This window comes from Trichechus manatus, unplaced genomic scaffold (genome assembly GCF_000243295.1).
Source record: "Trichechus manatus latirostris isolate Lorelei unplaced genomic scaffold, TriManLat1.0 scaffold00273, whole genome shotgun sequence".
Lineage (NCBI taxonomy): Eukaryota > Metazoa > Chordata > Mammalia > Sirenia > Trichechidae > Trichechus > Trichechus manatus.
This window is the reverse complement of record NW_004444209.1, coordinates 594930-612680: the sequence shown is the minus strand read 5'-3', so window position 1 is coordinate 612680 and position 17751 is coordinate 594930. Positions and strand designations below refer to the sequence as shown.

Below are 17751 nucleotides of genomic sequence, written 5' to 3'. Positions count from 1 at the left end.
TACTGATTGCTTTTAAATCGTAGAGTAAATGATTTCATTGTTAGTGAAATTTTCTTGCACTGAGTGAGACAAGTTTTCCTGTATTTCCCAGTCTAAATCTTATTACAACTTACTACAAGAAGTCTTTTTTTTAAACCTGTGAGTGAAGGGAATCCTTCGAGATCATTAAAAGGATTTTCTCAAAGAAGAACACAATCGCATGGTCATACATGGTAGGAGCTTAGAAAACTTACAGTGTCATATGATTCAATCTTTTATCAGAGAGGTGATAAGAGTTGACCAAATATATATTCCTGTATACTGAGCAAAATTTGTTGGCCAAATTCTCTCCTGTCTAATGTTGTGATTATACCAAATTTGAGTTCAGTATTAGGATTTACCGTAGTGTGTTTGTAATGAATATATAGATATGATCTTAATTATTAGTAGTCTCTAGAATGTGACCCTGTTATCCTTCTCATATTATTTGGTACAAAATGGACATGCCATCAAAGGAACTAGTTGTGGGCATTATAGATAGGGAATGTGCCTGGTCTGATAATTTCAGCTACTTGCAATGATCTTTTCCTGTAACTAGTATGATTTCCTGGTGGCTCAGTGGTTAAAGTGATCAACTGCTAACTGAAAGGTTGGCAGTGCAAAACCACTAGCTGCTCCGTGGGAGAAAGATGTGGCAGTCTCCTCCCACAGAGATTTACAGCCTTGGAAACGTTATGGGGTCACTATAAGTCTGAATCGACTCAACGGCAGTGAGTTCGGTTTTTGGTGGGTTTCGTGTGATTTCCAATGATGCTGGCCTTCAAAAACCAACACCCAGATTATCTCATAATTACCATTCTTCACATGGGGGTGGGAGATTCACTTTTTATGATATTTTTCAAAGACCACTTCACTCAACATCAGCAATGATCAACACAGGCCATGAAATTGCTTCAGATGCTTCTGTTTCTCATGCTTCCCTTACAATTGATGAAATACTCAGGGATGGAAGGTTATAAGTTGGTTTGGATAATAAAACTGGATGTGGAAGTTAGAAGGAAGCTTCTCCCAATAACTTTGATAAAATTCCCTAAGAAGAGATTATTTACTTATTTGGGGATACAATAAGAAATGACACATACATTGAGGGACAGAGTATCTGGAGCTGGGGTCTGGGGACCATGGTTTCAGGGGACATCTAGGTCGATTGGCATAACAAAGTTTATTAAGAAAACATTCTGAATCCCACTTTGGTGAGTGGCATCTGGGGTCTTAAAAGCTTGTAAAGGGCCATCTAAGATGCATCAATTGGTCCCAACCCACCTGAAGCAAAGGAGAATGAAGAACACCAAAGACACAAGGAAAATATTAGCCCAAGAGACAAAAGGGCCACATAAACCAGAGACTTAATCAACATGAGACCGGAAGAACTAGATGGTGCCTGGCTACCATCAATGACCGCCCTGACAGAGAACACAACAGACAGTCCCTGATGGAGCAGGAAAAAAGTACAGAACTCAAATTCATGTAAAAAGATTAGACTTAATGGTCTGACAGACTGGAGGAACCCTTAAAGCCATGACCTGCGGAAGCTCTGTTAACCCAGAACTAAAACCATTCCTAAAGCCCACTCTTCAGACAAAGATTAGACTGGACTATAAAACATAAAATAATACTCATGTAGAGTGTGCTTCTTAGTTCAAGCAGATACACGAGACCAAATGGCTGGCTCCTGTCCAGACGCAAAATGAGAAGGCAGGAAGGAACAGAAACTGGTTATGAGAAGGCAGGAAGGGACAGGAACTGGTTGAATGGACACAAGAAACCCAGAGTGGAAAGGGGAAGTGTGCTGTCACGTTATAGGGATTGCGACCAATGTCACATAACAATATGTCTATAGATTTTTGTATGAGAAGTTAACTTGAGCTGTAAACTTTCACCTAAAGCACAATTAAAAAAAAAAACTGTTAAAAGAAAGAAATGACACATATATATCAGCAGCATGGATACATGTATACATTTAGTAATGAAAAAATTCATTAACAACAAAAATGTTAGAAAAATTCATGAGACCTCAGCGTTGTGGGACAGAATGAGAAATCAAGGCAAGAAGATAAACAACTGACCCAGAAGGCCACGTGAGGAGTGAAGAAAAAACAAATTTGGGTAGGATAGTATTACATGCTCTTGAAAAGGAGAATGGCTGGGTAAGTATCCACTTATGTTGAACTGCTTGGAAACAGGCAGCCTTAATGTATGCTGCATGAAATGGAGGCAGAGATCATAGGAAGAGTGGAAGAGAAGAAGGAAAAGAGAAATATATGACCTAGGGTAAGCAGATGGAAGAGATTGAAACAGAGCTATCAAAGGGATGACTCTAAGGCCTTTTGTTTCCTCTGAAATATAAAATAAACTTGTTCTAAGTCTTTAAGTCAGTCAGTCAAATTCAATGATCACATAATGAGTATAGCACTGGGCACTGGGAAGGAATGGTGGGGGGAAGGGAGGTTTTACAAAATTCAAAGGATGACAGGAGCTTACAAACTATATAGGGAGACAGATCCTACACATAAAACAACTATAAAACATATTTACAAAACAGCATTAATACAAATAAATATAAATGGCACGAAAAAGCTAAGGGGCTAAGGGGTACTATGTCAATAATTGCTGGAAGTCCCTAAGTCAGTCACAGAAGGCTTCCTGAAGGAAAAAGTTTCGGACTTTGAGTATAATGTTAGCAGAGAGTAAGGTGTATGCAAAGGCATGGAAGTGGGAATAAATATGTCATGTCTAGTAATAAGATTAGCTTGGTTAGACTAGAAAGTCTAAATTGTCTAGTAAGTGAGTATGATGCAATTGTGGGGGTCTATTTGGTGAAAGACACTACGGTGTTAGGTCTGGTCCCTAAAACAAAATAAGCAGTGGAAGAATATTTTCTTCAGTTAATGATAGGTGTTCATAGATCCAGAACCATCTCACTGTCTCAAATGTTTTGTAGTCACTCTAAGGGACAGAAACTAGAAATGGGATGGTCTACAGAAGTACTCAGCATCTTTCAGCAGTTCAGGTAGAAGGAAATGCCTTCTGGAAGAACTCTCAAGAAGTGGCACTCGGACCCCTAAAGGCAAGTAAGTTAAAAACTCAATGAAATTTCTAGGCAGAGGATCTATCACCCACAGGCCACTAGATCCCAGCATTCTCAAGTGATGAAGCAGAATATCCTTGACCCTTGTTACTAATTCTTGTTGGGGAGAAGATTGTGTATGCTTATAAAATAATTTATTTGTGGACTACAGTGGCAATTAGCTTTGATCCTAACATTTTAGAAATTAAAATAGGGGATAAGAAAAGCCCTAATCTATAGGGAATGCTCACGTCCCTGAAGAAGGACAGGTCAGTAAGTAAGAGCCCAAATTCTTCCCTGGTCTTTGAATGAAAAGGCAAAACATCACACTTTGGAGAGAAGATTCTCTCAGCCAAAGCAAGCAAGACCTCTTCGTTTAAGCCTGCTGATCTGAGACTGTTCCAGGAAGAAAAAAAGAGTTCAGGCCAGATGATTAGCAACAGCCAGAGTCGTATTCTAAGTCACGAGCTCTGCTGAGAGGCGCAGGGTCCCACTGATGCTGAATTAGGCTGCTGAGGCCCAATTTTGACACCATTTGCCTGTAAGAGAAAAGAGGCCATAGTTTGCACCTCAGTGCCAAAGTGAATGGGAGAAAGGATGGGGATAAAAGGAGACATAATGAATTACGTTTTTTAAAGCAGACATGACCTTAGCAGGTAACCATGTACCCTAACCAGATGGGTGTGGAACAATACTCTGTGATCTTAAGGATAAAATAACAGGCTGTGTTATAAGTTTCATGGTTGACTAGAAGTGAGTGACTTTTTTGTTTGTTTACTTTTTTAATTGCAGTAAATATACATGTAACAAAACATCTGCAATTTCAGCAATCTTCACATGTACATTTCAGTGACGTTAAATATGTTCATCATGTTTTTCAACTATCACCATTCTCGAATTTGTCCATCACCTTTAGCAGAAGCTCAGTGTCTCCTAAGCATCTTGTCTTCCTTTCACCCTCTCTGCCGCCCACCCCTGGAAACTACTAATACACTTTGATCTCTCTATACTTGCCTATTCTAGATTCTTCATTTAAATGGGATCATATAATATTTGTCCTTTTGTGACTGACTTATCTCACTTAGCATAATGTTTTCAAGGTTCATTCATGTTAGAAGCGGCTTTTTAAGATTCATAGCTATGTGCAGAATTAAAGAGTGATTAGGTAAGAAGTGTAGGAGGAGGCAAAAGAGTAGAAGCAACATAGTATCATGTGGTTCTTTTTAGTTTTTTCCCAGAATTTGCTTTATAGAAATGGTCCTGCTGCGCAAATAAGAATTATACCGCACCCCATGCTCTAGAATAAGAAACTAAAGTCAAGAAGACCCTCCACATTGTATAAGACTTTTAGATTATCAACTAATATCTCTTTACACATTCTGAGTCTCAGACTTGAGAAAAATCAGAAAGTGACAACAAGTTTCTGTGTACCTATATATATATATATATATATATATGTATATATAAAAAGTGAAGTTTGAATTGCCATAGCTTCAAATAGTATGATGTTAGGTACGGAATGTTTACATTCTAGTGAACTTCTAGTTTTGTTCAGAATGCAGAAAGTTAACTGCCTCCTTTCTTACCTCACTGTGGACATCAAATAAACCTTGCTTGATCTTCCTATATATTTCTTTGGCTGTATTAATGAAGGCCTAAAGGAAACATAAGTCATACTATCAGGCTCAAGTTTTTGTAGGGAAATGAGGAAAAGAGAATATAAATATCATTTCTATTTGAATTTCTATGGTGAATAAGGAAAAGAAGGGGGTAAAAATACAGAAAGCCCCCCAAATATCCCTATAAAAGCCCTTGATAGTATTTTTTTAAAAAGAAAAAAGGAATCATATGGTATTCTGGTGCTGACCCTAGGGTTCCTAGGTTGGCATTCTCTGCAGATGAAACAAACATGCTCTCTTCTTCATTAGTTACTGATGAAGATACAGTCAACACCAGGCCTAGGAATGCTACAGAAGAACCCATTAGACCCTCCAACTAAACTGATTTACAACTAATAGAGATATCAAATCCACACTTACCAATTAACACTACTCAAAGCAAAACCTAGGAATCAGGGTTAAAAGAAATGGAGCAATTCCCTTAAAGGAAGCTATCTGGTCACTACAATCCTACAACATCCTTTCCTTACTCATTTCTTCGAAGAGAATTCTGAATAAAACAACAAAGATAATGGTTTAATCTCTGAAGTCCTTTCTCCACTTCTTTCCAAAGAGTACCTCTTCAACATTGCAGGGTGTTTTGGTCTCCATAATGTAAGTTCATGCTACCGAGCAAAGGCCTCTGCTTCTTCTCTCTTCACATCTCTGTGGGACTCTAGGTCATTGCAAGAGATTAATTGGGGAGAAAACTAAAAAACAGATCCAAATGAAAGAGGAAATTCTAGTTCTAAATGAATCCCATAATGGTTTCAATTGCCAGTTAATCAGTTAAGAATGTGACAGAAACAAACATAGACATTCTCTTGTATAGGTTTACTGATTCCTGTAGCCTCTTGGAAAATATTCTTCAGATTCATGACAGCTGCTTCATGGTTGAAAATAATAGCTTATTACCTTACTACTATTACAGAGAAAAAGGTTTATAAGGGGTTAGGCAAGCCCCAGCTATACCCAACATCAGCACACCAAATCTTGATTCATTTGAGAAGCTGTGCAGTGCCTGTCTTAGGCTGGGTTCTCTAGAGAAGCAAAACCAGTGAAGCATCTATTTATCTATATATCTAAATACATACATAGAGAGAGAGAGAAAAAAAAAAGAGATTTATATCAAGGAAATGGCTCATGCAGTTGTAGAGGCTGGAAAATCCCAAGTCTATGGGCAGGCTGGAGGCTTCTCCTGACTCACATAGCTGCAAGGGCTGGCAAACCCAAGATTGGCAGATTAGACAACAGGCCTTGGCTTACAGGCTGTGGAGGCTGACAAATCCCAAGATCAGCAGGTAAACCGTTAGCTCAAGTCCCAAGAAGTGAAGGTCAGATGAACAGGAGCCAGCTGCAGGATCCAGAGTGAGAAAAAGCCCACAAGCCTTGCCAGAAAGTCCACCTATATTGCATGCAGGCCACACCCTCAAGGAAACTCCCTTTCAACTGGTTGGCTACTCACAGTAGATCTCGTCATGGAGGTGATCACATTATATCAGATCTTATCATGGAAGTGATTACATCATTATACAGCTGCCAAACTACATCATAACTGCCAAACCATTGAGAACCATGGCCCAGCCAAGTTGACACACAACCTTAATGATCACAGTGCCCAACAGACACACACAGCTCATTAGTAAGTAATCGTGGTTATTTAACAATGAAATAAAAATATTATTTTTTCTTTTATAAATAAAAATATTATTTTTTCTTTTATGTTTTTCATTTTTCAGTTACAAAATTGGTAGGACAAAAATACTTCTTGTGTTACTGAGATCTAACTATTTAATAACCAAATTGTTAGATATTTCTTTTGGCCAATGGGTGCCAAGAAAAATTTATTGAGATACTAAGAGCACTATAAACTAAGAAAGTTTGGGGATCAAGAGATTTGGTGTCCATAGAGTACCAAATGACTCGTGGCACCTATATTCACACAAATAAAATTTTACCTCTTATTCCCAACCAGCATGATGACCATGTTGGAGCAGGAGTACAGCCGGGCATCCTCTAACCATGAGGTCAGGTGGTTGGAAGTTTCATGCCTACAGCAAAAGAGTGGATGAGAGGCCCATTTCAAAAGGCCAAAGCAGCTCCAAATGTATGGGAAAAGGAGGGAAATCTATGTGTATAAAGAAAAATATTAGAGAGGCCATTCCTAGTTAACATTCTCAACAGAATCAATAGGTAGAAAAGAAAGATTTAGAGAACATAGCAGGGGTTCTCCTTTCCACTCACAGATCTAACTCAGTTTGTAATGTCATAGACGAGCAGTGCTCTAGTTGCTCCTCTGTAGAAGAAATGGGTGATAGAACAGAAGTACTCTTGCCCAGCTTTTCCCACCAACATGGCAACAAAAAATCCCAACAAAACCAGGTTATTCCCAGAGAACTGACTTGATCACATGCCATCCTACACCAAAGGACTTAACTTAAAAAAAAACTTCAATTAGGGAAAGGAAACATGGCTGCCCGGGGAAAAGCCCAGAAATCAATGTTTTTCAATAGAAGTGCTATTGATATTTTTGGTGGGCCAATTCTTTCTGTGAGATTATCCATCAAAGTGCGATGTTTAGCATCCCTGGTTTCTAGTCACTAAATGCCAGTAGCACCCCACAGTCAGTATGACAATCAATGGCATTCCCAAACATTTCCCAGTATCCCCTAGGAGAGAACAACCGGAAATAGAACTAGAAACTCAGAATATGTTGTACTTTTCAATCCCAAACATGATATTAAATACATCATATTAATCTTTCTGTTCCTGTTCCATTATCTATAAAAAGGAAAATTAACTTAGAATGCCAGTACTCTGTCTAACGAAAGTTTCATGCCAATGGGATGATGCAGAAAATTAGTCAGATAAAAAGCATTTAAATTGGTCATATGCTACTAATTCACCATTAGTGTTCCACTAGTAAATCTAGATGTCCCTTGCTGGGACCCTGTCATAACAAATAGGAATAAGAAACAGGGAAAGAAGCCCAGGGCCCAGGATCAAGTTTTCCTAAAAAAATAACTGTTCACACTCTAATGTCATTTCCAACAGGGCCAAGATATTAAATTTTGTTTATAGTAGAGCAATTTATTAATACCCCCATACTGGGTACTTTTGCACTCTTGATGGAATAGTTCTTTTTTTTTTCTTTAGGGAAAGCAAAAGCATCTTTTAAAAAACAATATGAATACCCTGTGCAGCTACTCTATCCTATTAGGAAAGTTTTCACATTTTTGAAATCATATATCCTCACGCCCCTACATAAAGGTTGGGAAAGAAGACTATTGTTTATATTTTACAGATGGGAAAACTAAGATGCGAACATGGGAAGATAAATGAACTTTCTCATAGCGTAATAAATAATAAATAATAGTGTTGATAATAATAATGCTGCAATAATATATTTTTTTTGGCATATATGATGTGTCAGGAACTGTAAGAGACACTTACATATATTATCTCATTTAAGTTCTCTTAGCAGCCCTGAGGCAGCTACTATTGTTCCTACACAATGGGGAAAACGGAGCTCAAAGAGGCAAGTTCAGTAACTGGCTAAAAATCATAAAGCCTGTTTTAGTTATCTAGTGCTGCTATAACAGAAATACTACAAGTGGATGGCTTTAACAAAGAGAAATTTATTCTGCCAAAGTCTAGTAGGCTAGAAATCCAAATTCAGAGTGCCAGCTCCACGGGAAGGTTTTCTCTGTCTGTTGGCTCTAGGGGAAGGACCTCGTCATCAATCTTTCCCAGTGGAGGAGCTTCTCAGTGCAGGGACCCTGGGTCCAAAGGACACCCTATTCTGGCTCTTGTTTCTTGGTGGTATGAGGTCCCCATGTCTCTCTGCTCACTTCTCTCTTTTATATCTCAAAAGAGATTGATTTAAGACAAAACCTAATCTTGTAGATTGAGTTCTGCCTCATTAACATAACTGCCACTAATCCCACCTCATTAACCTCATACAGGTAGGATTTACAATACATAGGAAAATCACATCAGATGATAACATGGTGGACAATCACACAACACTGGGCATCATGGACTAACCAAGTTGATACACACTTTGGGGGGAGGGACACAATTTAATCCATAACAAAGCCTACAAACACCAGAGCCATAATTTAAATTTAGAATCTTAGGACTTCCTAGCACAAAAGCTTGTTTTCTTAGTCATTACGACATACAATTTAAATCAGGGTTTGTGGGTGGAAAGAGAGTTCCAGTACACTAATTCCAAGGTTACTTTTCTAACAATACATGAATCTCTTTCTTCAACAATCAGACAAATGTTCTTGTGGATTGCACACCTGTTAGAACATCAGAATCTAAAAATAAAAATGATTCTAAAGTCCTTTGTTAATAATACCAGTAATGCTTTAAGATTTAAAAAAAAAACCTTTTCCCTCCAAGAACTCACTTAAAATTTTATATTTATTCACTAATAGTATTATGTTTTACATGATTTGAGTCCTGTTTTACTTTTATCTTTTTCTGACTTTTTCTCCTTTTCTGTTATTTTTGCAAGCTCTCCCCAACCCCTATCCCTGGCCTCCTGTCTTAGTCATCTAGTGTTGCCATAACAGAAATACCACAAGTGGATGGCTTTTAACAAAGACAAATTTATTCTCTTACAATCTAGTAGGCTACAAGTCCAAATTCAAGGCATCAGCTCCAGGGGAAGGCTTTCTCTCTCTGCTCTGGAGAAAGGTCCTTGTGATGTATCACTCTTCCCTTGGTCTGGGAGCATCTCAGCACAGGAACCTCAGGTCCAAAGGATGTGCTCTCCTCCTGGCACTGCTTTCTTGGTAGTATGAAGTCCCCATGGGTCTCTGCTCACTTCTCTTTTATATCTCAAAAGAGATTGGTTTAAGACACCATCTAATCTTGTAGACCTCATCAGAATAACTGCCGCTAATCCATCTTGTTACATCATTGTGATAGAGTTTACAACATGTAAGGAAATCACATCAGTTTACAAAATGGTACGCAATCATACAATACTGGGAATCATGACCCAGCCAAGTTGACAGGTATTTTTGGGGGACACAATTCAATCCATGATACCTCCCCACCACTCTACCTCTGGGGCTTACCAGGCACTAAAAGGGAAAGTTTGAGGGATGCTCAAGTAATAGTTGAATCACATGGCAGCATTTAACTTTATCAGCTGAAAATACCTCCAGTGGGAAACTAGAAAATGCTTTTTAAAATCAAATCACTCTACATCTTTAACTGAGTCTAGTTCATGAACCAAAGTTTATGAGCCAGTAAGCTAGAAGGAGAGGGTGGTTCAACTTGGACTGTTCTGTATCAGTCTGAGGCATCCTTGTCCAACCCCAGTATAAAATACGAAGCAATAAAGAACTAAGATGGAGGTTTGATAAAGAAAATTAACAGCTTTCTAATTTCTCCCAAGTAGAAGCATGATATTATAATTTCAAGACATAGTTTGAAGAATGAATTCCTAGAAAGTCAGATACACCCATTTCCTAAGAATCTAAATGCTTTCCAAAGTAAAATGTAAAGGAATTTGAGATTATTTGATCCATATTTTATATTACTGACAGCACAATGCCTCTACATTGTCATGGTTATTTGAGCAACCATATATATTGAGTGAAAAAAGATGAAAAGTAATATAACTCTCTAAATCCTTATCAATAGCTAGGAAAGTGATGACAACAAGAAACAACTTTGAATAATTTGATCTCTTTAAAAATATCCATCATGTTAATCCCTGAACATTTTCATTATAGAATGGCTTTGGGACTAAGTAAAGGAATGCATCAACAAAGTGGGAAGCCAAGGTGGGTAAAGAATTCGCAAGAGATCATGGTTGACAGCAAGGGAGAAATGATCAGCTCTACCCAGAGAGTGGCAGGCAAGATTATAGGTATAAATCTCTAAGAATTTTCAAAGTAAATAGAAAACCACTGTATTCTGAAACCTGATGTATCTTTTTTATGATTCAGCAAAGATCAATGTCAAAACAAACAAGTATTAAAGGGGAAAAGAAAAGTTTGAACACATATCTTTATACGGGAAACAGTTCGAAAGCAAAAACCAAGAACTAGGCTGGTTGGATCACAAGTGACTGTCAGGCCATGTGGTTCTAGAGGATCCTGTCAACAGGGCAGTGGCTCTCAACTTCCGTACTTCTGATCCAACCATGTCTCATATTACCACTTAAGGAAAAAAAGAAAAAGTTAGCAAGGCAACACTTAAATAGTCTCATTATCATGACCATACCACTAACTGGCACCCATTGAGTTTTTCTCCTACCATCAAAACATCCATTTTTGCCTTGAGAGTATGGCCCCCAATACCCTTGTAACTCAGTACTCAAGTTGATCCTGAGGTTCACCTTTCAGCCAAAGATTAGACAGGCCCATTAAACAAACCATATACACGTAGCTCAACCATGTGTATGAGACTAAATGGGCACACAAGCCCAGGGGCAAGGATGAAAAGGTGGGAGGGGACAGGCAAGCTGGATGAACGGAAATAGGGAACCTAAGGCCGAGAAGAGTGCTGATATGCCGCAGGGTTGGCAGCCTTTGTCACAAAACAATATAAGTATTAACTGTTTAATTAGAAATCAATTTACTCTGTAAACCTTCATCTAAAGCACAATTTGAAAAAAATCCATTTTTGGAATAGCAGAGGTTTAAGTTAAAGAGGAAGAATTTAGCTTATACCAGTCTTGACACCTACAGGCTTCACTCTTTGTCACCAACACAGAATTTGCCCCGTGGCCTCATTAGGAGGGCAGACCCCCCTTTGTGGGAAATATAAAAATTAGGGGATAATAAAAGGAGAGTTGAATGTCTACTTGGGTTGAAGAAAAGGGATAATAGTGACAAAGAACCCCTGTGCCCAAACTGTGGGAGGAGAAGGGAAAAACTGGCAGTTGTCTAAAAAATAAATGAACTTAACTTTGCAACAGACATAGAATGGTACCTCTTAGGCTTTATTTGGAGGAAAAGTCTAGAGGAAAAAAGTGGCTAAATGAGGCAAATTTGGAAGTTTTAGAGGCATCTGGCTAGTGCTAGCACTGTTAGAGATGTGAGTCATGTTCCTATAATTAGGACACCTCAGTATGGTGAGAAGAAAATTCTAAATGGAAGGGCAAAATGTTATTAAAATGATTAGAAATACAATTAACAAATCTAGGAGAATATTATCCTAGTTAAGAGCGTGTGATTAATCAGTGTACCCAAAAGTGGTAACAACCTTGAAAACCACCAGAAAAGGATTCTGTAAAAAAAGACCTCTGGCACTAGAGCAGCAAACGACTACTTTTAAGAAAAGTACATCTATGTGTGTTGGTGGTGAGGTGGGAGAAGGGGAAAAGGGAGAAAAGAAAAAGAGGAACTATAACTTCAGCATTGCTTGTAAATACAATGTCTAGTTCTGTTCTGAGAAGAAATTAAATCAAAATGATAAGAAGTAAATAAAAATAGGAAGAGATTTTGCCTGAATATTAGAAACTATTTCCTAGCTCCTCTTAGCTAAAAAGAGAGTGAAGTGCCCAACTACCACTACCACCCACTCTGACTGGGGTCACAACAGAGAGTCCTGGACAGAGAGGAAGAAAAATTAAAAAAAAATCAAATTGACAAAAAAGACCAGACTTAAACTGGTCTGACAGAGACTGGAGGAACCCCTGAGACTATTACCCTAAGACATCCTTCTGAAATGGAAAAAAGAAAAAAGAATGATAATAAATAAAATAAAAGAGAGTGAGACTGGAGTATTATTTTCCTTAGGGGCAAGAAAGGTACAAATCAAATGAAATAATGCACATGAAATCAGTTTATCTGGATGAAGCAAAATTACACTAAGCCAGACTAAATTTTGGCCGTACTGTGCTTTTCAAGGAGCCCTGGTGGCGCAGTTAAGAGCTCAGCTGCTAACCAAAAAGTCAGCAGTTCGAATCCATCACCCGCTCCCTGGAAACCCTATGGGCAGTTGTACTTTGTCCTGTAGGGTCGCTATGAGTCAGAATTGACTCGACACCAACAGATTCGGATGCTTATCAAATTTTAAAATACGCGTAACCTTTGACCCAAGATTTCCACTTTGGGGCAGACAATTCCACAGAAATTCTCAAACATTTGCATAAAGATGTACTATATAAGAAATGTGAATAAAGCTTTGCAATGGTGAAAAATAGGAAACAACCCAAATTTCCGTCAATGGGAGGATGGTTAAATAATGGTACAGACATTCCATAACACTATGAAGTGGTTAAAGGAATGAGGTAGATCTGTATGTACTGATATGGAAAGACCTCCAAAATACAGAGATTGTTAAATAAAAAATCTAAGTCACACAGCTGGGTCTATTTTGCAATGATTCTATACATGTAAAAACTAATTAAAACAAAACCTTTACCGTTTATTTGTATGTATTTATATATCTAAATGCAGAGAAATAGTCTGAAAGCATATGCACTGAATTGTTAATCACGATTTCCTCTGGTAGAGTAGCAACCAAGATTGGAAGGGAGAAATGGGTTTATGCGTGGGAAGGTGACATTCACTTTTTACTCTATAAACTTCTGTTTTTTAATTTAATTTTTACTAGAAGAAACTCATATATTACTTGGGTAGTTTAAAATAAAAGTACAAAGATATGGCATTCTTAATTTTAACTGTAACAGATGAAAACGAAAGCTTCCCAGTCTCTTCGATTTTCCTCTTCTCTACTCCCATCTCCACAATTAGCCCCACCCTCACTCATAGCCCTCTCTTTCCCCCTGCATCAGCCTTTCCTGTTATATTGGGATCTTGGTCAGGGACTAAATTATTCTGTCCTCTCTCACCATATCCCAGATTTGAAGTTTGATTTGTTTTCCATCAGTGTTGACCATAGGGCCCCAAACTCCACACCTGTCAGTGAAGACCAAGAGAAAGAGTGTGATTCTCATTAACAACACCCATGTTGAGTGAGGTGCTCTTCTTTAATGTGTACTCAGTGCTACTAAGCTATTCACTGTTGCCTATTTGCTCCAATTAATTTGTGTTCTTTGAAGTTTCTTCATTTTCCTTCTTAAAAAAAAAAAAAGTGTTCTAAGTGATAATGACCTCGGAGTTGCAACCAAAACATGGACATGGGAATAAAATAAATTAAAAAATCAAATAAGCAAAGGTGAATAAATTTCTACCAATGTTCTTGTTGTTGTTAGGTGCTGTCAAGTTAGTTCCAACTCATAGTGACCTTGTGTACAGCAGAATGAAATTTAGTTAGGTAGTATTTAATTTCGTAACTTTTTTTCCCAACTTTTTAATTGTGCATTAGGTGAAAGTTTACAGAGGAAATTAGTTTCCCATTTGAAAGTTTGTAGATAAAGTGTTGCTTGACAATGACATTGATATAACTCCCCATAACATGTCAGCACTCTCCCCATTTCCGTCCTAGGTTCCCCCATTTCCTTTCTTCCTGAATTGCTACCTCTTCCTGCCTCCTCATCTTTGCTTTTGGGCAAATGTTACCCTTATAATCTCATATAATAGATTGTTCTGAGGAACTTTCCTTTTGGGTGTTATTGTTTATTTTATGGGCCTGTCTATGGTTTGGCTGAAAGGTGGTCTCTGGGAATGGCTTCAGTTCCAGGTCAGAAGGATGTCTTGGGGCCATAGTCTCAAGAGTTCCTCCAGTCTCTGCCAGACCAGTAAGTTGGTCTTTTTTGGTGAATTTGATTTTGTGTTCTACAATTTTTTCTCCTGCTCTGTCTGGAACCCTCTGTTGTGATCCCAGTCAGAGTGGTAGGTAGTGGTAGCTGGACACCATCTAGTTCTTCTGATCTCAGGGTAGTGTGGGCTGTGGTTAGCGTGGTCCATTAGTTCTTTGGATTAATTGCACCCTTGAGTCTTTGGTTTTCTTCACTCTCCTTTCCTCTGGCTGGTAAGTGACCAATAATTGTATGCTAGATGGCCACTCACAAACTTTAAGACCCCAGATGCTACTCACCAAAGTAGGATGCAGAACTTTGTCTTTATGAACTATGTTGTGCCAATTGACGTAGATGTCCTCTGAGTCTATGGTCCTTTGCCTTCGAGCCTAGGAACTTCATCCCTTGAGGTGTTTGGTCATGTCTAAGAAGTTGCCCTGACTGTGGCCCCTGTATACTCTACAGTCTGTATTACTATATAAGCAGCATCTACAGTTACGTATGTAGAAATATCCACTACCAAACCTATATCTGCAGGTGGATGTGTTCCCTTACACCCTCCTACACCTCTTGTCATACCTATCTACCTATGTATTCATTTGTAAATTAGTATTTGCTAATGCTATTGTAGCAGGATTTTCTGTGCTATGCGAAGTTGCCCTTTGTTTCTCTCAGTGTCCTCCCATGGCTTGGTCATGTTTTGCTGACTTCCCGCATACTGTGTATTGCTTTTCCCTTTACCAATATTAACACACGTCTTCTATCTATTTGGTAATTTTCCCTCCCTCTCCTTTTCATTCCTGGTAACCACCAAATAATTTTTTTTTCCTGTGTGTAAACATTTTCTTGTTTCTTTATAATATTGGTCTCATGCAATATTTGTCCTTTTGTGATTGACTTATTTCACTCAGCATAATGTCCTCCATATTCATCCATGTTGTGAATTGTTTCACGGATTTATCATTATTTTTTATCATTGTGTAATGTTCTATCGTGTGTATGTATCACAGATTGTTAAACCATTCATCTGTTGATGGGCACTTAGGTTGTTTCCATCCTTTTGCTATTGTGAATAATGTTGCAATGAACATAGGTGTGCATATGTCTATTTGTGTCGCGGCTCTTATTTCTTTAGGGTGTATACCTAGGAGTGGGATTGCTGAGTCATATGTTATTTCTATTTCTAGCTTTTTAAGGAAGCACAGTATTGTTTTGCATAGTGGTTGTACCATTTTACATTCCCACCAGCAGTGTATAAGAGTTCCAATCTTCCCACAACCTCTCCAACATTTGTTATTTTCTGTTTTTTTGATTAGTGCCAGTAATGTAGGGGTGAGATGGTATCTCATTGTAGTTTTGATTTGCATCTCTCTAATAGCTAATGATCGAGAGCATTTCTTCATGTGTTTGTTAGCCATCTGAATGTCTTTGGTGCTGTGTCTGTTCATATTCTTTGTCCATTTTTTAATTGTATTGTTTGTCCTTTTGATGTTGAGGTATTAAAGATTTTTTAAAACAAATTTTAGAGATTAGACTCTTGTTGGATATATCGTGGCCAAATTTTTCCCCCAATCTGTAGGTTCTCTTTTTACTCTTTTGGAGAAGTCTTTTGATAAGCATAAGTGCTTCAGTTTTAGGAGGTCCCGTTTATCTAGTGCATATTCTGCTGTTTGTACACTTTTAGCTATGTTTTGTATTCTATTTACACCATATGTTAGGACCCTTAGTGTTGTTCCTGTTTTTTCTTTGATCATCTTTATAGTTTTAGATTTTATATTTAGGTCTTTGATCCATTTTGAGTTAGCTTTTTGTGTATGGTGTGAGGTATGGGTCCTGTTTCATTTTTTTACAAATGGACATCCAGTTTTGCCAGTACCATTTGTTAAAAAGACTGTCTTTTCCCCATTTAACGAAATTTGGCCTTTTGTTAAAGATGGATGGACTTACATCTGGGTTCCCAATTCTGTCCCATTGGTTAATTTTGTAACTTTTCCTAAAAATTTTGAAAATACTTCCTGATGTCTTTTCGGAGTCACTTTCTAGTTGTCCCACATGAAACAATATATATTTTTTGCAACTCAAGAACTTTTTATTTGATAAAGGAGCCTATCTAAGAAATAAGTTGTCAAGAATGACATACTTCAGATGTTCAATAATTCCCATAATTCACTGGAAATAGTCTCCTTCATAAGAGTATGGAAACTGGCAGTCTGAATAAGACTTTTGGTTTACCTGGCATTCACCTTGTCTCAAGAATTAAAAACTGAAGGTCAGTTACATAAAAAATTCTTGGCCACAAGTCAGACAATTTACCGTTTTCTATTTTCATACAGTACATTGCACATAGCACGAGGAATTCTGATTTGCAAGTAAGAGAGAGCGCTAATACATCTTATGCTAAAGGGCTTATAAGCACTTGTTCAGTGTCCCATGTAGGTATGCAGAGATACTCAAAATATCTCAACTCTAAGGTGTTGCAGTTAATAAGATAGATTTAACAATCACTTCTTACTATTCCAAATTGCTTTATGAAGTATAAAGTGGTACCTACTGAAAAAAAGTTACTAAATCTTTTTCCCCCAGGGTAGGAATAGAATTTCAATGGGTTAGAATTAAGATAAAGCTTTTGTCTCCCTTTATGCAATTTCCTCTAGTTACGCACTCAGAGACCCTTACAATTTGTACAGATTTTCTATTCAACTGTCGGATTTTCTTGGTACAGAGGACAGAATTCTGAAAGAAACATGTCCTTTATTGGGCTCTGGGGAAAACCTGTTCTTGATCACTTCACTCTTCTCTTTTAAAACTTGTCATTTGCTCAACATTGTCTTCAGGTGAGCCCTGGTGGCAGCGTAGTTAAGAGCTAAGGCTGCTAACTAAAAAAAAGATCAGCAGTTCGAATCCACCATCCTGCTCCTTGAAACTATGAGGCAGTCCTACTCTGTCTATAGGGTCACGATGAGTCGGAATCGACTCGACGGCACCGGGCCTTCAGGTGTTTTAAAACTTGGTATCTAATTTTTTTCCTAGCTTTATTTCTTGCCACTCTCCAAACTCCATGCTCCAGCCATATTAAACTACTTTCAGTTTTCCAAATGTGGCCTGATTTCTGCTCTTCTCAGAAAATCTCTCTCGATCCGGAGCGGCGCTAATAACCCAACACCGCCTCCAAGGACGCTAGACATGCCATTACCCCACCTAGCTCCAGGGGGCGAGCGTTAGCCTTTCCGTCCGCTCGTCCTTTCCAGGCCTGACTCGCTGCGGCAAAGAGTGACGCACGTCCTTACGGAAGTGACGCAAATTCCGAGTCC

At 38.2% G+C, this 17751-nt stretch overlaps 1 protein-coding gene across 1 annotated transcript; it reads right to left on the bottom strand.

Annotated features, from left to right (window-relative positions):
* Positions 1-3539: 3539 nt before the first annotated feature.
* RAB2B (RAB2B, member RAS oncogene family) lies at positions 3540-13707 on the bottom strand. The gene is given in 9 exon segments (XM_004391310.2): positions 3540-3576; positions 3578-3645; positions 4693-4761; positions 5344-5381; positions 5384-5448; positions 6723-6818; positions 7025-7103; position 13500; positions 13592-13707. Coding segments are annotated over 9 exon segments (558 nt in total). The 5' UTR covers positions 13697-13707.
* Positions 13708-17751: the final 4044 nt, after the last annotated feature.